Genomic DNA, 20,377 nt, shown 5'->3' on the forward strand with positions numbered 1-20,377 from the left:
CAGCTGCCATATATTGAGCGCTTACCTGAAGCCAAGCCCTGCCTTTATTCCTTGCTGCAATCCCATGAAGTACAAATTATTGTTTCCATTCTACAGATGAAAAATCTAAGGTCTGGATAAATAAGTTGCCTGAGGCCTTAACAGGTTCTTTGTGAAAGAACTGGGATTCAGTCCCTGATTCGTATGTCTTCACACTCCGTTCTAAGCCACCATGTGCTGTTGCATTTTTGTTTAGAAGCATGAAGGACTAAAAGAATTAAATAGTTTAAAAGCAGTCTGTAAACCAAACCTCTAAGCTAAGCCTTTTCTGTTTTAAACAATTCAGATAAGTGATAACTCGGTTTTTCTCTGTACCTTATAGGGATTTTGTATGTGTGTGTCCATGTAATTTCCTGCACCAAACTGTCATTGAGGATTGTTTGCTTTTAAGTAACAAAAGACCCACAATCACAGTGGCTTAAGCAAAAGTGAAGTATTTTTCTTCACAGAAATAGGTAGTAAGACGTCCACAGCATGTTTGGTAACTCTGCTTCGTGAAACTCTTAGGGACTTAGCACCTTGTGACTCGGTTATCCCCAGGGTGTCTCCTGTCTTCAGGGTCCAAAGATAGCAGCCAAAGCTCCAGCCATACCTTTGTATCCCAGGAAGGGGCAGAGTGCATATTTTATTTCATTGGTCAGAACTTAACGTCTTACAAAGCCATACCCAGCTTTATTCCATTTGCGTATGTACCCTGCTGAAATTTGGGAATTCTACTGTGGAACAGAGGGGAAGAATGGTACTAGAGGGCAGTCATCAGTCTCTACTATAGGGAATTATCTTTAATGGCTTGCCCCATATTTTACAATCTAGAATATACTTAATCACTAGCTCCTTACCCTGATTAATGCTAACAAAAGTCCTTTCTGTTTTTTGTTTTTTGTTTTTTGTTTTTCAGGAATCTGGTCTTTCTGTAGACCCAAGTCAGAAAGAACCATTTGTGGAGTTAAATAGAATATTAGAGGCATTAAAGGTCAGAGTTCTGAGACCTGCTCTGGAGTGAGTATTGAATTTGCTTTCTTTTGAGTACTTTCAGAACTCTTTGTAAGAAAACTCAATCAGAAAACACATTAGAGATTTTTAGATATATTTATCTTACCTGTGGTAGACTTCAGAGAAATCAAAGGAGAATTATTTATTTTGGCTAAGTGAAATATGGGGGGTGTGCAATATGAGAAAATGATTAGAGCTTATTTCACTTATCAGTTAGTCTGAATTCCCATGAGAGAAAAGGGTTTTCTGTTTCCAGGCTACACCACCACTTTGTGTGGGCTGGCATTACAACAAGCTCTGTTGTTCAGCCAGTGCAAGTTTGATATTTAAGCTTCCATAATATGCTGGGTTTTGCTGGTTTTTATGCTAGCATTCTAAGAAATTATTGGTTATTGGAACTAAGTGATGTGAATGAAGAGAATAAATATTTTTGTAAAGGTACTCTGTTCATAAGTATTGTGGATTTTGATAATTGACCATGAACCTCTCATTGATAAGAATTATCTGAAATTGCTGAGTAAGCTGTAATAAATATTATTCTAGAGCAGAGTCAGCAAACTTTTCCGTAAAGGGCCAAGTAGGAAATATTTTAGGCTTTTCAGTCCACATAAGATCTCTGTTGCATGTTCTTCATTTTATTTTACAACCCTTTAAAAATTTAAAAACCCATTTTTGGCCATCTGCTATACAAAACAGGCAGCAAGCTGAATTTGGCCTGTGCCATAGTTTATTGACCCCAGTCCTAAAATTTTTTAGTGCGAGGATTACCAGGTTATTTGTAATAAATAGTTCATAAACTAAAGGGAAGAAACTGGATTATAGAAGCAGTGATTTGTTGTGAGATTATAGCTTTAGAATCCTGGTATTTTAAAACCAGAAAAATTAACCATTAGTGTTACGGAAGTTGACTTTTATAAAATGTGCACTTTTTCCCTTAAAATTTAGTTCCACTAACCCATTTAATTCTTCATAGCTTAGTTTTTTCTTTCTGATCATTTCTCAGTTCTTTTTTCTTTTTGAGACAGGGTCTCACTGTCACCCAGACTAGAGTGCAGTGGCATAACCACGGCTCACTACTGCCCCAACCCGCCAGGCTCAGGTGATCCTCCCACCTTAGCCTCCCGAGTAGTTGGGACTACAGGACTGTGCTGTTAGGCCCGACTAATTTTTAAAAAAATTTTTTTTGTAGAGACAGGATCTCACTATGTTACCCAGGCTGGTTTTGAACTCCTGGGCTCAAGCAATTCTCCCACCTCAGCTTCCCAAAGTGCTAGAATTACAGACTCGAGCCACTGTACTCGGCCATTTCTCAGTTCTGAGAAAATTTTGTATAGTTCTAAAACCAGCCCAGATGACTAGATAGAAATTCCTGTATAAATTTATATAAAATTCCTGTATAAATTATAATAGATCTCACTTAAGAACTGTACTGCAGTGTAAGATGCATATTACCTTTGCAGAATTTGTTTAAGCAAATTTCAGATTGTGACACATCTGGGAGATAAATTCAACCAAATACCTGTAACACCTCTTAAACAAAATATGGCAACAGCTACTTTTTTTTTTTTTCCAAAGAGAGAGTCTTGCTCCGTGGCCCAGGCTGGAGTGCAGTGGGATGATCATAGCTCACTGTACCCTCTCAAACTCCTGGGCTTAAGTTATCCTCCTGCCCCGGCCTCGTGAGTAGCTAAGACAACAGGTGCGCACCACCACACCTGGCTAATTTTTAAATATTTTATAGAGACAGGGTTTCTCTATGTCGCTCAGGCTGGTCTCAAACTGCTGACCTCAAGTGATCCTCCTGAAGCGTCAGCTGCCCAAAGTACTGGGATTATAGGCATGGGCCAGTGTGCCCGAGAAAGCCTACATACATGTAAACATATAATGGGTTTCCCAATTGTTTTATAGTGATTAGCAAAATAATACTTGGGTTGTCATTCAAGGTAATATTCACTTATCTATGCGTTTCTTAGTTTGTTTTCATTAAACTTTGTTCATATGTGCTAGTCATGTACATACTATGACTATATCTATAGTCACTGGCACATAGTATTTGCTACTTCAGCCTTCAGAGTACTCCAGACTTTTCCTAAGACCCTTTTTAATTTTGTGCATATATAAGATATGTTTCTTATTGACAAGCATGTTATGTATATTGATTATTTCTGTAAACTTTGTCTATTATTTGTAGCCTTAAGACAGTTCCTCAGGCAAATAGAGGACTTGTTCCATAAGTAAAAATTTTCTCATTTCATGTTTCTGGGAATAGTGTTTAATATCAGCATGAGGGAGTATAGTGGTAATTATAGTTAACTGTTCTTGAGTGGTTATTATATGCCTAGCATTGTTCTAAGCATTTTACATGTCTTAACTTATTCAACCCTCATATTAACCTATGAGGTAAGTCATCTTACAGAGAAGCAATTAAGGCCTAGAAGATCCTCTGTGAAAAAAAGTCAAAATATTATATGAGAAATGCTTCACATAATAGTCCCCCAATATTCTCATTTGAGATTCACTTTAACTTATTAACTATATCATCAAGCCAGGTGCAGTAGCTCATACCTGTAAACCCAGCACTTTGGGAAGCTGAGGTGGGCAGATTGCTTGAGCCTAGGAGTTCGAGACCAGCCTGGGCAACATAGCAAAACCCTATCTCTACAAAAAAATACAAAAATTAGCTGGGCATGGTGTTGCACGTCTGTAGTCTAAGCTACTCAGGAGGCTGAGATGGGAGGATCACTTGAGCCCGGGAGGCAGAGTCTGCAGTAAACCGAGACCACACCACCACTCCAGAGTGGGATCCTCTCTCAAAAAATAAATAAATAGAAGTAAAAATGTACCATCAGTAATCCTACAGTAAAGAAACTCATTTAGCTTGGTATAACCCAGCGTTTTCTCCTCATATTTGACCAAACAATCTTGTTTTCCCTCCAGATTACAGATTTGAAACCCATAAAATTGGAGTTATACAAAACATAAGATGTAATAGAAATTGTCATTACAACAACTCAGATTTTTCCAGTCCTTGCCTATTACTTGTGGATGCAGAGCAGATACTGACAAAACATCTTTCACGAGCTAAGTACAGAAAATTCCCTTTATTCAACTTATAGCAAAAGTTGAATGATATGGGATACCAATTTGGGGAATTCTAGTTAAGGTACAAGTGGGAAGATATCTGCCAGTTATGCAGCATCCCATTTGTTCTTGCTGGGAAGGATATCATGGAGCTCACAAGGGAAAAGAGGAAGGAGAGGATGCAGCAATTCCTCCAGGCTGCCTAGGCGGTGAAAAGGCAGAAGTCAGCCAAAAAAATTGAGGTGGCTAGGCCGGGCACGGTGGCTCATGCCTGTAATCCCAGCACTTCGGGAGGCCGAGGTGGGCGAATCATATGAGGTCAGGAGTTCGAGACCAGCCTGACCAACATGGAGAAACCCCATCTCTACTGAAAATATAAAATTAGCCAGGTCTGGTGGCACATGCCTGTAATCCCAGCTACTCAGGAAGGCTGAGGCAGGAGAATCGCTTGAACCCAGGAGGCAGAGGTTGCAGTGAGCCAAGATTGGGCCACCGCACTCCAGCCTGGGCAACAATGAAACTCGGTCCTAAAAAAAAAAAAACAATTGAGGTGGCTAAAGGCCATTGAGGGCCTAGAAGGGAAGGAAGCGTGAAGAATGTTAGCTGTTTAGTTGTAACAGTGGAAAGAAGGCCCAGGGGAATGGTGATATTGTGGAGAGAAGTGGCAGAACAACACCTAATTACATAGGTCTAATAACCTTGCTTACTCCTGTGTTTGTGCCCTTGTACCTCTGAGTTTGTACAGATTTTCCCCCTCATCCAGATTTCTTTTATGCTCACCCAGATTGTTTATTTGCTTTTTGAATTTCCCTTGGTGCCTAGGGTAGTGCTTAACTCATAATAGGCCCTCAATGAATAATAGTAATCTGAAGGAGAATTTAGAGCAAACGTCATCCTCTTTCATGGTGGCAGATAGAAAGCCAAAAATAGTGTTAACAAGAGAATAATAGTAACTTAATACAATGAGGTCAGAGAAATATTAGAAAAAACAGGAACTGTCCTTGTGGCTGTGGCATTATTAACATACATATTGAAAGAAAGCAGTATCTTTAGGGGAAGCTACTTGATTGCCTTCCTAAAGGTGTCTCAAAGAGTAGTACTACCTTGCTGGATTTGCCACAGTCTAGTATCTGACTTTCAGCCTTGCAGACTTGGAAACTTGTTTTTGGTGTCCTTGTTTTGTTTTGTTTTGTTTTCACTAAGAACAGGCCTTAAACGATAAAAACCTGAATTACTAAGCTGCGTGTATAGTTTGGATTATTAGGGGCTGTGAAACTAGCTCCTGGTAGGCAGGTCCATGTGGAAGGCACATGAGCTTGCTAAGCCTGGAGTTGGAACAAGAGGAGATTGTTCTAGAAAATGTTCAATGTTGGCCAGTTGCGGTGGCTCACGCCTGTAATCCCAGCACTTTGGGAGGCCGAGACGGGCGGATCACAAGGTCAGGAGATCGAGACCATCCTGACTAACACGGTGAAACCCTGTCTCTACTAAAAATACAAAAAAAAAAAAAAAATTAGCCGGCCATGGTGGCAGGCGCCTGTAGTCCCAGCTACTTGGGAGGCTGAAGCAGGAGAATGGTGTGAACCTGGGAGGCGGAGCTTGCAGTGAGCCGAGATCATGCCACTGCACTCCAGCCTGGGCGACAGAGTGAGACTCCACCTCAAAAAAAAAAAAAAAAAAAAAAATGTTCAATGTTCTCAGGCTGAAATGTCCTGACGCCATTATCTCCACAATGGAGGTTGTATTGCAGAGCCATTGGGCAGTTCATACTTCATTCACTGACTCCTTTTCTCAAAATTGTCCTTGGCTTGCCTGGGTCAAGTTTTGAGTCTGCATTAAGTATCCCAATAGGTAATAAATATAAGAGTACAAAATAAAAAGGCACAACAAAATAAAAATACAGTGAAAAGTAAATCTCCCTACCTTTGCCTTCTAATCACAGTTACTCTCCAAACAGGCAGCCACCATTAACTTTTTTCTTGTGCATCCTTCTAGAGGTAGTCCGTAAGTCCACAAGTTTATGTGGGTGGTAGTTCCCCACTTATCCTGAAGGGATATGTTCCAGCACCCCCAGTAGATGCCTGAAACCACAAACAGTACTGAACCCTATAAATGCTGTTTTTTTGTATATATGCATACCTTTGATAAAGTTTACCTTATAAATTAGGCATAGTAAAAGAGTAATCACAATAATAAGATAGAACAGTTATAACAATATACTGTAATAAAAGTTATATGAATGTAGTCTGTCTCAGAGTATCTTATTTTACTGTACCTCACCTATTTTCAGACCATGGTTGACTGTTGGTAACTGAAACCTCAAAAAGTGAAACCACAGATAAACTGAGACCCTGCTGTATTAAGTTTATGTACATTTTTATGCACAAGTTGTTGCATACTATACACAGTGTTCTGCTTTTTACTTGAAAATGTTTGAGGTATTTACCTATATCAGAACATATAGAACTATCTTTTTTTTTTTTTTGGTGGCTGCTTAGTGTTCTCTTTTAGGGATTAAACCTTAATTTTATTTAACCAGCTCCTATGGATGGACATTTGTAGTTTCTGATCTTTTGCTTTATAAGTGATGCAGCATCGAATATCCATTGCACGTTATTTTGAGCATGCCCACTATATATGTAGGGAACATTTCTAGAATATTGGGTTAAGGTACATTTAAAATTTGGATTGTTCTTACCATATTTCTCTCTATAAAGGTTGCCCTGAAATACAACCCTAGCACAAAATACCAAAGATCATTTCACATCCTTGTTGTCACAGCTGATTTTCCTTCCATTTAAACAAACAAACAAACTTTGTGAGCCTGATACTGATAGGTATGTGTGGTAGGGGAAGAATGACATGTCATATTTTCAGTTTGCATTTATCATATGAGTGAGTTGAGTTCAACCACATCTTTTCTAGATATTTTCACACCTTCATTGTGGCAAAGGCTAAGTCCACTAGACTTCTGGCCTGGACTGTCTTTGAGGGCAATCTTAAGGCAGAAGCGACCACTGCTGAGATATGTGACCACGTATACCACAAAATCATTTCCATGGGCCTGTGAGAGCATTTCATCACAGCCTCTAGGGAACCTCGTAACGCTTTTTTCAAAGAATTTGCTAACAGCAAAGCCTCAGTAAAATGCCATACAGAAAGCAGCTGGCCAGGTGTGGAGGCTCATGCCTGTAATCCCAGCACTTTAGGAGGCCTAGGCGTGTGGATCACCTGAGGTCAGGAGTTCAAGACCAGCCTGGCCAACATGGCAAAACCCGGTCTCTACTAAAAATACAAAATTAGCTGGGCGTGGTGGTGCATGCCTGTAATCCCAGCTACTTGGGAGGCTGAGGCAGGAGAATCCCTTGAACCTGGGAGGCGGAGGTTGCAGTGAGCTGAGATTGTGTCATTGCATTCCAGCCTGGGTGACAGAGTAAGACTCCATCTCAAAAGGAAAAAAAAAAAGCAACCGAATGGTTATGAGAAAGGGAAGAGAGACATTACAGCATTTTTCACAGAAGAGAGAAAAAAAATTACTTCCGACCACAGAAGGATTTAGATTGGACAGGCCATGAACAGTATCAGGTAGGCTGCTGAAATATGGGAGGACTACATCTCCAAAGCCAGCAGATAGGTGGGTATAGAAAGAAGCCACAGGTTTCTTAGTGGTGTGTGTGACCAGTAGTCCTAAAGATGAGAAGATGCTTGACAGACTTAATAGAAATTCTAGTACCAATGGGTAAAACTGTTTATAAGCGGGAAATAGTTCTAGAAAATGAAAGTGGAGGAAGCAAGCAGAGGTGCCTGATCACAGGGCCTTGACTATCACTGGAAATGAGGATAACAGTGATTCAGCAATTTCTAGTGTTCTTCCCCCCCACCACCACCCGGCTTTTTTTAGTTGAATAGAGATGGGGTCTCACTATGTTGTTGCTCAGGGTGGTCTTGAACTCCTGGGCTCAAGCGGTCCTTCCACCTTGGCCTTCTAAAGTGCTGGGATTACAGGCATGAGCCACAGTGCCCGGCCTGGTGTCTGTTTTCTTATTCCTACTCGTGGCTTCTTGTAGGTGAGTGGTCTCCCTGACTCAGGCACATTTTAATAGCCACATAGAACCACAGAGGAAACAAGGCTCTGATATATGTGCCAGTCCAACAGAAGGAACAATCAAGGCTTGAACAAGTTGGATTTTTTCCCAGAAGTTGATTTCTTTTTCTTCCCTCCCCCACCTTTTGGTCTTAATTTTGAAAAGGTAGAAGACGAAAGAGTTAATGGATACATTTTAACTCACTCTCTATGCCCTAAGTCTGGTGGAGAAACCATACCTCTTAAAGAGAAGCTAATTGAAAGGTAGAATGAGGTGCCGTTTTTCAGAAGGATACAGAAAAGAAGGAATAGAAAAGCCAGAAGAGAAAAAACATTGCGTTGAAAACACTGTTTTCTATTGTCTATTTTATATTCGTTGCTGGTGAGAGTTTATAGAAGTTCCAAGACTGTAGGTATTCCTTAGGAAAAAGAATAGACATTATCTGAATACATCCTCACCAAAGACTTGGGCAGTATTGGAAATGAGTGCGCAAGCCGTGGCTAGAGAAATTGAGACTAGAGAAAGAGAAAATTTAAATGGTCCCTGAGAATAAATGTTTAAAAATATAAGAAGCTAAACTAACTGAGAGGCTAAACACACATGATAGAAAAGAAAAGGGTGACCTGGGAAAGACACTGGACATGTGCTTGTAAAATGCAAGTCTAGTATTAGGTTTATAAAATACCTTGTTTTGTTTGTGGTAGGAAACAGGCAGTAAATAAGGCAATGTCACATTAAGTATTTTAAAAAGATCATTGATCTGTAGAGTTGTGTTGTCCAATATGGTGACCACTCCTATTTGTAGCTCTTACTAATCGCTGCATTACTGAGAACCTTATATAAAAGGATGTGTGTGTGTGTGTGTTTTAAATAGAGTCAGATATGCAATACCATAGTTTGTGTGGTTTCTTAAATAGCATGTGAAAAGGACAGAGACTCACACCAACTGTGAGATGAGTTTAATGGTAGTAGTTCCAGCAATGGACTCAGCCCGTAGCTGAGAAATTACCATTTGAAAATATCTAAGAAATGAAACATTAAGTGTTCTTTTCAATCTCTAAAGCAAAGTTATGGAGTTCCTCACTTTTTTGACTGAACTTTTATTTTTGTCAGGTTTGCCATTCTCTGAATTTTTAAGCATTTGATTGATGTTACTAAGGACATTTCACGAGGTCCACACCTGTGGAGTAAAAATAAATGTCATTCATTCACCCTGAACTTCAGCTTTTACCCCCAAGAGTATAGCCTTAAAGGAAAGTAGAAAAAGAGGTTTTTGTAAGGCTTTAAAATGCTGTGAAAGGTTATAGTGGAATGTGCTGTGGGATTGGCAGGAGGCTTTTTTTTTTTCCAGTATTACTAGAAATAGACACCCAACCAGGCCGGCAAAATTGTAAGATGAGAGAGATAAGCCCACTAATGCTGTCTGCTAGGTTCCTGAGGGAGAACCGCTAACTATGAAGGTGAAATCTTGTATTTATTTTTGGAATGATGTAGAAATGCTAAATATGGAGGTAACCGTGTGCCAAGTCTTTTCACAGGCCTGACAATTTGGATAATTAATGCTAATATTTCTGCTGGGTAATTGTATAGATGCGGATTGCTTCTGACTTAGTCTTCTCGTAAGTAATATTGTTTTGGGGTTTGTTGGTGGAAAGTCCCCAAAAGGCTCTTTATCAGGAGAATGTAGTGGCAGTGCACAGAGGGTGACACTGTTGATCTTACTGTCATTTTTGGGGTCTTCAGTGTTTCCGTAAATGGAGTAATTCCAAAGGTGACAGTGTTCTCGTGGTCCACGCTGGAAATTTGGGATCAGAATTTTTTTAAAAAAAATTGTAGAGTTAATAATTTCACTGCATTTTTAGTTTGCTTGCCACCCCCACCCCCCCACCATCTCTACTAAAAATACAAAATTAGCCAGGCGTGTTGGCACGCACCTGTAATCCCAGCTACTCGGGAGGCTGAGGCAGAAGAATCACTTGAACCTGGGAGGCAGAGGTTGCAGTGAGCCGAGATCACGCCACTGTACTCCAGCCCAGGCAATAGAGTGAGACTCTGTCTCAAAAAAAAAAAAAAGAAAAAAAAAAGGTAGGGAGGAAGGAAGGGGGAGGGGCAGGGGCAGGAATCATTTTGGTGAGAAATAGAAAACTAATCTCATTTTCTTTGTAATTGTTTAAGATTTATGAGAATGAGCCATAGACACCCTGACCTGCTCAGTTTCTCAAACTTTATGTCTTTCCTCATTTTATCAATCTGGAACTTCCTTGTCTTTATAAAGTAACCTCTTACCACTGAGATCTCTGTGTTCTTTCTCTCCTGTTTGTATTTTTTTTTTTTTAAAGACGGAATTTCACTCTTGTTGCCCAGGCTGGAGTGCAATGGCGCGATCTTGGCTCACCACAACCTCCGCCTCCCAGGTTCAAGCGATTCTCCTGCCTCAGCCTCCTGAGTAGCTGGGATTACAGGCATGTGCCACCACACCCGACTGATTTTGTATTTTCAGTAGAGATGGGGTTTCTGCATGTCGATCAGGCTGGTCTCGAACTCTCAGCCTCAGGTGATCGACCCACCTCGACCTCTCAAAGTTCTGGGATTACAGGCCTGAGCCACCGCACCCATCCCTTGTATTCTTTACTGAACCTGTGGGCAGTCTTTGCAGGTTTCTAAGATATATAAATTCGTTTTTACCACAGTTTAGTTCAATAACACCTGGCTGCCAACAGCACAGTTCAGATTTCAGTCACCATGATGTATTAGCTGTGAGCAATTGTATAAAATACAGACTTCTCTGCCAGCTCTTCAGTCTACACATCAGGACGTAACAGGTGCATCATGGTCATGACCAGTTCTGTCACTTCGCTCTTGATCACTGCGCATCTACTGTCAGTTACCCTCAGGCAACAAGTGTGTAGTTGTGTCACCTCCTTAACTCCCTTATCCATGTGACATTTTACAAAAAATGAATAATTGGAAGACGGACTCGGCAACAAGAAAAATCTTAGAAGTGAAATTGAATGTGATTAGAAAGATTTGAAAAGGATGACAGCAAGACGAAGCTAGGGCAAGACCTAAGCCTACAGGAAGCTAATGGTACAAAGCATATTGGAAAAGTCCTGTCACTATGAAGACCAGGGTAAAGTCACTTCACCATCTTTTCACTTATATTGCACTAGAATAGCAAGATGCTTGTGTTTTAGATGGAACATTTACTTCATGTGTGTGTGTGTGTGTGTGTGTGTATGTGTGTGTCCCGGTTTGGCTACTATTCCCGCCAAATTGATAATAGTTGCCTTATGGAAAGAAGATGGTAATTACCAGGATATTGAAGAACTTCACTGCCAGTAAAAGATGCTTCTATCATGTTCAGAAATTGTGAATTGACTAATGTTAAGCTATCTGAGGAAGATGTTATTGTGAGTAAGAATGCTGCTGTGAAGTTTGTACTCAGATTTCAATGATTCATTAAGGCAGATGTTAACGATGATCATCACAGAAGGCAACTCTTGATACCAGAGCTTAGCAAAAGGCATAGAATAGTGAAGAATAGTGAACAGAGTTAAAAATAGATTCACTTTCTTATTAGGAGGCAGCTGTGGAGAGTGACTTTGAATAAAACCTATGCTTATTTGGCCACTTAACTGTGGCCAGGGAATTGAAGTCAACAAAATACAAATGTGGGTTTCTGGGTACAGTCCTGGAGGTATAAGAGAGAGGTCCTATCATGTCAGGTGAGGATTTCACCTTAATTGCTTACATGTGCTTAAATGTTTGGGAGAGTTAAAATGGGTGTCTCATCCTTAGTTTAGACATTTTGCCAGGGAGGGAGAAGCTTGGAAGTCCTTTGCCTTGTATAATTTAGTCTTAGTATAATATTAAGAGGTTAAATGAGGATAGTACATTGTTTCAAAACGAATAGGATGAAAAGAAATACGACTTTTAAGAAATGTGAAATCTTGTGTTGTATGAGTTTGGGTTTTGTGTTGTCTTCTCCCTCCCAGTTCCTTTTTGTAAAGGTATCTACTTACTTTTCTAAATATTTCTTGGCAAGGAAAGGGGAGGAATTAAGCAATGCTAGTTTTTTTCTTATTTCATAGCCTTGTTTATAGCAAAATTTGAAACTGTGCAAACATAAATTGAAGTAGTACATTAAAAATTATATTTGTCTAAATAAATGCATCTCCAGGTTAAGTGGAGTACAGGTGTTTCTAGCTTATAAAGCTAAAATTGATAATTCATAACTTTCAGGAAAAGTCATTTATAATTACTCTATAGGCCTGTTCGTTAAAAGGAAGTTAAGACATTTTACTTTTACATTAGCTTAAAAAGTTATTACCTTTTAAAGTATAAAATTAATACATGTTCATTACAGAAAACCTGAAAAATATAGGACAGCATAGACTGTTATCAGTGCTGTGCAGCTGGAATTGATTGGTGTGTCTTCCTGGTTGTTTCAGACCCCTGGTGCTGATCTAAGAGTTGGTGCCTTGTTCTGATTAGTCATAGCCCATGGTGTAGCAGTTGATAAAAAATACTTGAAATCCCAGAGTCATTACTGTTAAACATTCTGGTGTCTAAAAGTTACTTTTAAAAATATATCACACTTTTGGCCGGATGTGGTGGCTCATGCCTGTAATCCCAGCACTTTGGGAGGCCGAGGCGGATGGATCACCTGAGGCCAGGAGTTTGAGACCAGCCTAGCCAACATGGTGAGACCCTGTCTCTACTAAAAATGCAAACATTAGCTGGATGCAGTGGTGCATGCTTGTAGTCCCACCTATTCAGGAGGCTGAGGCAGGAGAATGGCTTGAACCTGGGAGGCAAAGGTTGCAGTGAGCTGAGATCGTGCCACTGCACTCCAGCCTGGGCAACAGAGTGAAACTCTGTCTCAAAAAAAAAAATGTGTGTATGTCTATATCTCATCACATTTGTATATATCACACTTTCAAGTTGTTCACAGTGGCTCACACCTGTAATCCCATCACTTTGGTAGGACAAGGCGGGAGGATTGCTTGAGCCCAGGAGTTCGAGGCCAGCCTGGGCAACATGGTGAAACCTTGTCTCTGCAAAAAATTACAAAAAATTAGCTGGGTGCGGTGGTGTGCGCCTATGGTGCCAGCTACTTGGGAGGCTGAGGTGAGAGAATTGCTTGAGCCTGGGAGGCAGAGGTTGCAGTGTTGAGCTGAGACCGCACCGTGTCTATGAACTTTTCCTTTTTCTGTTGACTTTTTTAAAATTAAAATTCGTAGTTACTCTATTAAATAGCTCCGGTATTTTGGCTCTACAAGCCCTTACACATACACCCCATATCAGAAACAGAAAAAAGAAAAATCTTACTGCCTTTCCTTATTTGCTAGTAGGAAAACATACTTATGCTTTTATGAGTGAAGGGGTGTATAAACTTTTGAAAAGTGATTTAATTTAAATGCACTACTTGGAACTGGAAATCCATAAGGTGCCTGGCAGGCTTAGAGACTGGCAGGCTAGCGACTGCAAAAAGCACAGTGCTGTTGGTACTGTTGATTCATGTAGGGCATTCGCAAAAGACCACTGCCAGAAGTACTTTGCTGGTTGGCCAGGCTCACGCCTGTAACTGCAGCACTTTGGGAAGCTGAGACAGTAGGATCACTTGAGCCCAGGAGTTCAAACACAGCCTGGGCAACATAATGTTTACAAAAACATTTTTTAAAAAAATTAGCCGGGAATGGCAGCATGCACCTGTGGTCCTAGCTACTTCAGAGACTGAGGTAGGAGGATGACTTGAACCCAAGAGGCTGAGGCTATAGTGAGCCGGGATTACGCTACTGCACTGCAGCCTAGGTGACAGAGTGAGACCCTGTCTCAAAAAAAAAGTACCTTATTGTCAGCAGGTTTACCTCACTTGGTGTTACCACTTGACTGCATCATTTTAGTGCCAGGCAAGGAACCAAGGCTTACACATTTAGGTAAGTATTTCCAAGATCCAGATGATTAATATTTTTAAAAATCACTGACTTTGAAGTCAGAGAAGCGTCATGATTTGACTGTAAGATGTGAATACATCAGCAAGTTAATTAGAATGTATATATGCATGTGCAGCCCTTTCTGGGAAGGTTAGGACCCAGTAAAAGTGCAGCTCTGTGAAGTCCAATCCCAATCAGCAAATTCATTATAAATAACTTGAAAGGTTTTACTCTTGTAGTTGGTGGAGTTACTCAGATTTTATATTCTTACCCAGTTCAGATTCCAGTGGTCTTTGGTGAATTGGGTTAAGTGAGGAGTATTTGTCTTAACTGATGGTCAAATTAAATAATATAATGCTAACAGCTTCTATATGTTAATATATTTAGAGAAATAAAGTAATGTTTCCTTATTCCCTTATCGCAAAATTTGATTTTAACAGCTAACTATATACTTTCCTGCCTTTGCCCTCACCTGACCTGGTAGTACCAGTTCAAGATTGATTATTCCAACTGTTTGTTCTGTAGAAGCCTGAGGTGCTGTATTTTTGGCTCAGTTAAAATAGAATCTTGTTTTTTCCCTTACTAGAACTATGTTTGTACAAATCATTTTGCACAGTAAGATTTACTGTATGATATTTGTCTAGCTTTATCTTCCTGATCAGACTGAAAGCATCTTGGGGGGAAATAACGGTATTTACTGTTTTTAATCCCAAAGTGAATAACACAAAATCTTGCAACTATTGAAAGTTTAGAAGTATAGTTGCCTTTCAGGATCTTTGATTCATGCTTGTATATTCAGGCCAGTTTTACAGGAAAAGGGCAGTGGATCTAGGCAATCTAATTGTGAGTCTCACGGCTGCCACCGCTTCAAAGTGTGGTCCTGTGCAAGTTCAGATGCATCATGTGACACATCAGAGTCATTCTAGTGATTGTCATCTGCTTTAATGCTTTTTTCTTTCACTGGCTGAAGGGCCTCTGCATGTGTAGTTATTGGTGGTTACTTTCCTGACAAAAGTCTGGGCCCTAGGGATTGATGTTACCATAGACTTCCACAAGATGGCAGACCAAGCCCCTTTTTTGTTTTACTGGGTTTCAAATAGTTTTTAAGACACATTGCTTATGCTTTTGATTATTCTTAAAGTTTTTTTTTGCCTTTTCTTTAGGTGGGCAGTATCAAACCGGGAAATGCTTATAGCTCAAAACAGCTCCTTGGAATTTAAGCTACACAGACTGTACTTTATTAGCTTGTTAATGGGTGGAACCACAAATCAACGAGAGGCATTACAGTATGCTAAAAATTTTCAGCCATTTGCCCTGAATCATCAAAAAGGTGAGTCTGGAGTCAGATGTTATTAATGTTTGAAACAGGGCTATAGCCACCACTATAACTTAATGGTTCTTATTTGTTTGTTTTGTTTTTTGTTTTTGTTTTTTGCTTTTTGAGACGCAGTCTCGCTCTGTCCCCGAGGCTGGAGTGCAGTGGCGCGATCTCGGCTCACTGCAAGCTCCACCTCCCGGGTTCACGCCATTCTCCTACCTCAGCCTCCCGAGTAGCTGGGACTATAGGTGCCCGCCACCATGCCCGGCTAATTTTTTGTATTTTTAGTAGAGATGGGGTTTCACTGTGTCAGCCAGGATGGTCTGGATCTCCTGACCTCATGATCCACCCGCCTCGGCCTCCCAAAGTGCTGTGATTACAGGCGTGAGTCGCGGGGCCCAGCCCAACTTAATGGTTCTTATCTAGAGCTAATACATGTTTGCCAGTAAACAGTTGTAGTTGATAATCACAGGAAAAGCTCTGACTGGCTCTAGAACAAAAACAAAAATATTAAAGCCTCTTAGAAGTCAGAGATGTTGCAGATTTTGGAATTCCATATTAAACTGAGAGGAGATCTGAGAAAGAGCAAGGTGTGCACTTGCTCTCGTCTACCCCAACCTGGCTGTGTGCTGCTTGTTTTGCTACAACAAAGTGTCAGAGAGCCAAGGCAGCAAATGTTAACCCCACGTATTTGTATAGGAATACATTAACTCTGCAATCACAGATAATGTGATGACATAATTGTTACTCCTGTAGGTACTGGTAATTATACTATGCTGTATATAAGAATTTAAATTATAAGTTCAGTATTTTCACTCCTTTCCTTTTCTCTCCATGCTGTTTAATTTAGGATGAAGGAAGAAACCAAGCTTAAGGACCAGAATTTTAAAGACCTGTTAATACATTATTTTAGGCTGTATCAGTATGGGTGGGGGTATTCTTGCTTTTCGCAGCTTATTACTGCAAGCAAACTAATGCTTTCTTGCTGTTACTTTTTTTAGACATTCAGGTTTTGATGGGAAGCCTTGTGTACCTGAGACAAGGGATTGAGAACTCACCATATGTTCACCTACTTGATGCAAACCAGTGGGCTGATATCTGTGACATCTTTACACGGGATGCTTGTGCCCTCCTGGGGCTCTCCGTGGAGTCCCCTCTCAGTGTCAGGTATGGAAATTGGCCCTGTCTGTTATTGAAGTATGCACTGCATTAGTCACCTCCCCTTAACTTGTTTGGTTCTTGATATTTAAAGCCAAAAGAACTTTTGTCTTTCTGAAGAAGAGTGCAATTGGTATTTCAAAAGATATCACAATTGGCAGTGACTCTGTTTTAGAGAAGCAGTTTTGAAAGTGTGGTGTGTGAACCTCACAGGATCCTGAGAGCCTTTTCCACTGTATTGACATTAGTACAGATGGTCCAGAAACAGTGGTGGACTAAACTGCTAGAGCCTTTACACAAGTCGGGGCAGTGGTACAAATTCCACAGATACTTGCTGGATTCCTCACCACCACACCCTTGCAATTTAAGAAATGCTAGTTTTACTTAACCACACCTGTAATCCCAGCATTTTGGGAGGCCAAGGAGGGCAGATCACGAGGTCAGGAGTTCAAGACCAGCCTGACCAATAGAGTGAAACCCTGTCTCTACTAAAAACACAAAAAATTCGCCAGACGTGGTGGTAGGTGCCTTTAATCCCAGCTAGTTGGGAGACCGAGGCAGAAGAATTGCTTGAACCCAGGAGGCGGAGGTTGCTGTGAGCCGAGATTGCGCCATTGCATTCCAGCCCATGCAACAGTGCGAGACTGTGTCTCAATTTAAAAAAATAAAGAAAGAATATTCTCGACCTGGTGTGGTGGCTCACATCTGTAATTCCAGCACTTTGGGAGGCTGAGGTGGAGGGAATCTCTTGAGGCCAGGAATTAGAGACCCACCTGGGCAACACAGCTAGACTCCATTTCTCCAAAACGCTTTTTAAAAAATGGATGTTCTTGATGAAACATTAAAATTATTGGTTTTATTACATCTTGACCTTTCGGTACACGTCATCTTAATAATTTGACAAAATAGGAAATCCACATAAAGCACTTCAGTTTCTTGTCGAAGTATGGTAATTGTCTTGAGAAAAAGCATATTGTTTTGAGTTATAAGCTAGCTAGTCACTTTTTATCATGGAATACTTTTTTTGTTTCTTGTTTTTTTTCTTTTGTTCGTTTGTTTTTTTTTGAGACGGAGTCCCCTGGATGGAGTGCAGTGGTGCAGTCTCAGCTCACTACAGCCTCCACCTCTTGGGTTCAAGCAATTGTCCTGCCTCAGCCTCTGGAGTAGCTGGGATTACAGGTACCTGCCACCATGCCCAACTAATTTTTGTATTTTTAGCAGAGACGAGGTTTCATCATGTTGGCCAGGCTGGTCTCGAATTCCTGACCTCAGGCAATCCACCGCCTCGGCCTCGGCCTCCCAAGATACTGGGATTACAGGTGTGAGCCACCACACCAGCCATGGAATAGGTTTTACTTGAAAGAATCATTAACACAGTTACCCACACTCAGGTCTTTGGCAGTCTTTTTTTTTTTTTTTTTTTTTTTTTTTAATCTTTTTTCTTAAATTTTTCAGAGACAGAGTCTTGCTGTGTTGTTCAGGTTGGACTCAAACTCCTGGGCTCAAGTGATTCTCCTGCCTCAGGCTCCTGAGTAGCTGGGACTACAGTTGTGTGCCACATCACCCAGCCATGTTTTTAAGTGAATGAAGCAAGCCTGTCACATATGAAAGGTCTTAAGTATGATCCTACAAAAGCATGCATGAGTAAAAGAGTCATTCAAAGTACAAGACAGACAAACGGATTTTAATGTAGCAGGGCACAAAAAGTTTAATGGTAAAGTTTCAGATTTTGCTCTGCAACCAACCTTTAGAAAACTACTACCAGTTTTGGCCAGAACTGAAAAGTCAGTTTTGGTGTGGTATTGAGGAGGAGTTTCCACAGTGATCCAAAGCGATCAAAGTAGTGCTACACATATGTGTGAAACAAGGTTGTTTTTTTTTCATTTATCTCAACCAGAAGAACATACCACAATAGATGTAATGCAGAGTAAGCTATAATAATCCAGCTGTCTTCTGTCAAGGTAGGCATTCAGGAGATTTGTAAAAGTGTGAAACAGTGCCACTCTTCTCACAAATATATTTTTGTTTTGGAAACTAGTTTTTTTTTTTTTTTTTTTTTTTTACAAGAATGTTGTTTTTAATAATGGCATGGTATTTTATTTTTACATGGACTAATCGCAACTTTTATGTTTCTCATTTTAATTTCTAATGCATTAAAGATATAACCCACAAAAAGAAAAGCTCTTTGAGATCCTTAGTATTTAAGCATATAAAGGGGTCCTGAAACCAAAACATTTTAAGAACCTGTTTTAAGAAAATAACTTTTTTAATTCCACAAATGTTTTGTATATTTGCTATGTGCGAGGCACTGTGGGCACTGTGTTGGATATAAGATGAATAAGGTGTATTCCACAGGGTTCTCCATCCTAGCATAGGAGCAGACAGATGCAATTAGCTATAATGTGAGGCATTGTTGCCGTCAGTGTCTCTGAGGAAGACTCTGAAGTGGGAATGTACATGCAGAAAGTTTATTGACATCAGCACCTGTGGGAGAATGAAAACAGCAGGATTGGGCAGAGAGGAAAGTTGGACTGTGTTAGAGTGGCAACAAGGTCTCTCCCATTCCTGAGGAACTCTGGAGCTGCTATGGGCCTGTGGAGTTGTCCCAAATTGGGCCTACAGGGCTGGGCTTTTGTACCCTCACATGGAGCAACTTGCTGGATATGACTCTGGTCAGATGACTCTTTTCAACTGAGGATAGTCCTGAAGAGACAGACACAGCTGAGAGTTGGCTGCCAACACTTCCAGATCTGAGAAATGAGTGCTTCTACCCTGGACAGGGGTGATCTGGGGATAAGAGGAACTATGCAAAAAAATGTTTCAGGAGCAAGCATGTCACTTGACTGATAAGCTGAGCCCAGTAAACTTTTTTTTTTTTTTTTTTGCTATTTTGTGCAATATAAAACCTTTTTTGGCATTAATGTAAGATTATTATGAAATTCTTTGTTTTTTTTTTTTTTGAAACAGGGTCTCATTCTGTTACCCAGGCTGGAGTGCAGTGGCACCATCATGGCTCCCTGCAGCCTCAGCCTCCTGGCATCTTCCCACCTCAGCCTGCTCAGTAGCTGGGACTCTAGGCACATGCTACCATACCTGGCTAATGGCTAATTTTTATATATTTTGTAGAGACGGGGATCTCACTGTGTTTCCCAGGCTGGTCTCAAACTCCTGGACTCAAGTAATCCTCCCACTTTGGCCTCCCAAAGTGCTGCAATTACAGGAGTGAGCCAGCACCATCTACTGTTATGAAATTCTCTAAAAACCTTATTCTCAATTCTATACTTCTTTCCTATGGACCGAAAATGGTATATAAATCAGCACCATCTGCAGACCACATTTTGAGTATCATTATTCTAATTAGCATATACCTTGGAGCACATTTTGTAAGAAAAATAGGTATGGTGGTATATAGTCTGTAAGGAAGGGAATAAGAAAGGAAGTTATGTCTTGTGTATTGCTGAATGAAGAATTTTGTGCAAGAACATCTCTTTTTCCTTCAAACTCAGATACTACAACTTCTGTATTTGGAAGAGTAGTAGTTCTTAATTCCTGCTCTTCATTTGAATTAATTGGTTCTCCAAAGCTGCCTTCTTTTTTAAAATGCATGTTTTAAAACTTTATTTTTCTATCTTCTGAGGAAGTAAGCTAAAGTTAAATTACCCTAGCAAATGAGTTTTTTTTTTTTAAACGTTTGCATTCTTTAACTGCATTTACCCGCATATTGGTGAGGTTTATTTAGTAAATTTAGAGTTTCATTTTTTGTTTTG

At 40.3% G+C, this 20,377-nt stretch overlaps 1 protein-coding gene across 1 annotated transcript in view; it reads left to right on the top strand.

Moving 5' to 3' along the window:
- The window catches only part of RMND5A (required for meiotic nuclear division 5 homolog A), a 61,756-nt gene that overhangs the window by 33,088 nt on the left and 8,291 nt on the right, over window positions 1-20,377 (top strand). Inside the window, exons 4-6 of the mRNA XM_003908939.5 lie at window positions 938-1,038; window positions 15,298-15,464; window positions 16,454-16,619. Of these exons, the coding sequence (XP_003908988.1) occupies window positions 938-1,038; window positions 15,298-15,464; window positions 16,454-16,619 (434 nt within the window). The remainder of the gene's footprint in view (window positions 1-937; window positions 1,039-15,297; window positions 15,465-16,453; window positions 16,620-20,377) is intronic.

Source organism: Papio anubis, chromosome 14 (assembly GCF_008728515.1).
Source record: "Papio anubis isolate 15944 chromosome 14, Panubis1.0, whole genome shotgun sequence".
NCBI classification, from domain to species: Eukaryota; Metazoa; Chordata; class Mammalia; order Primates; family Cercopithecidae; genus Papio; species Papio anubis.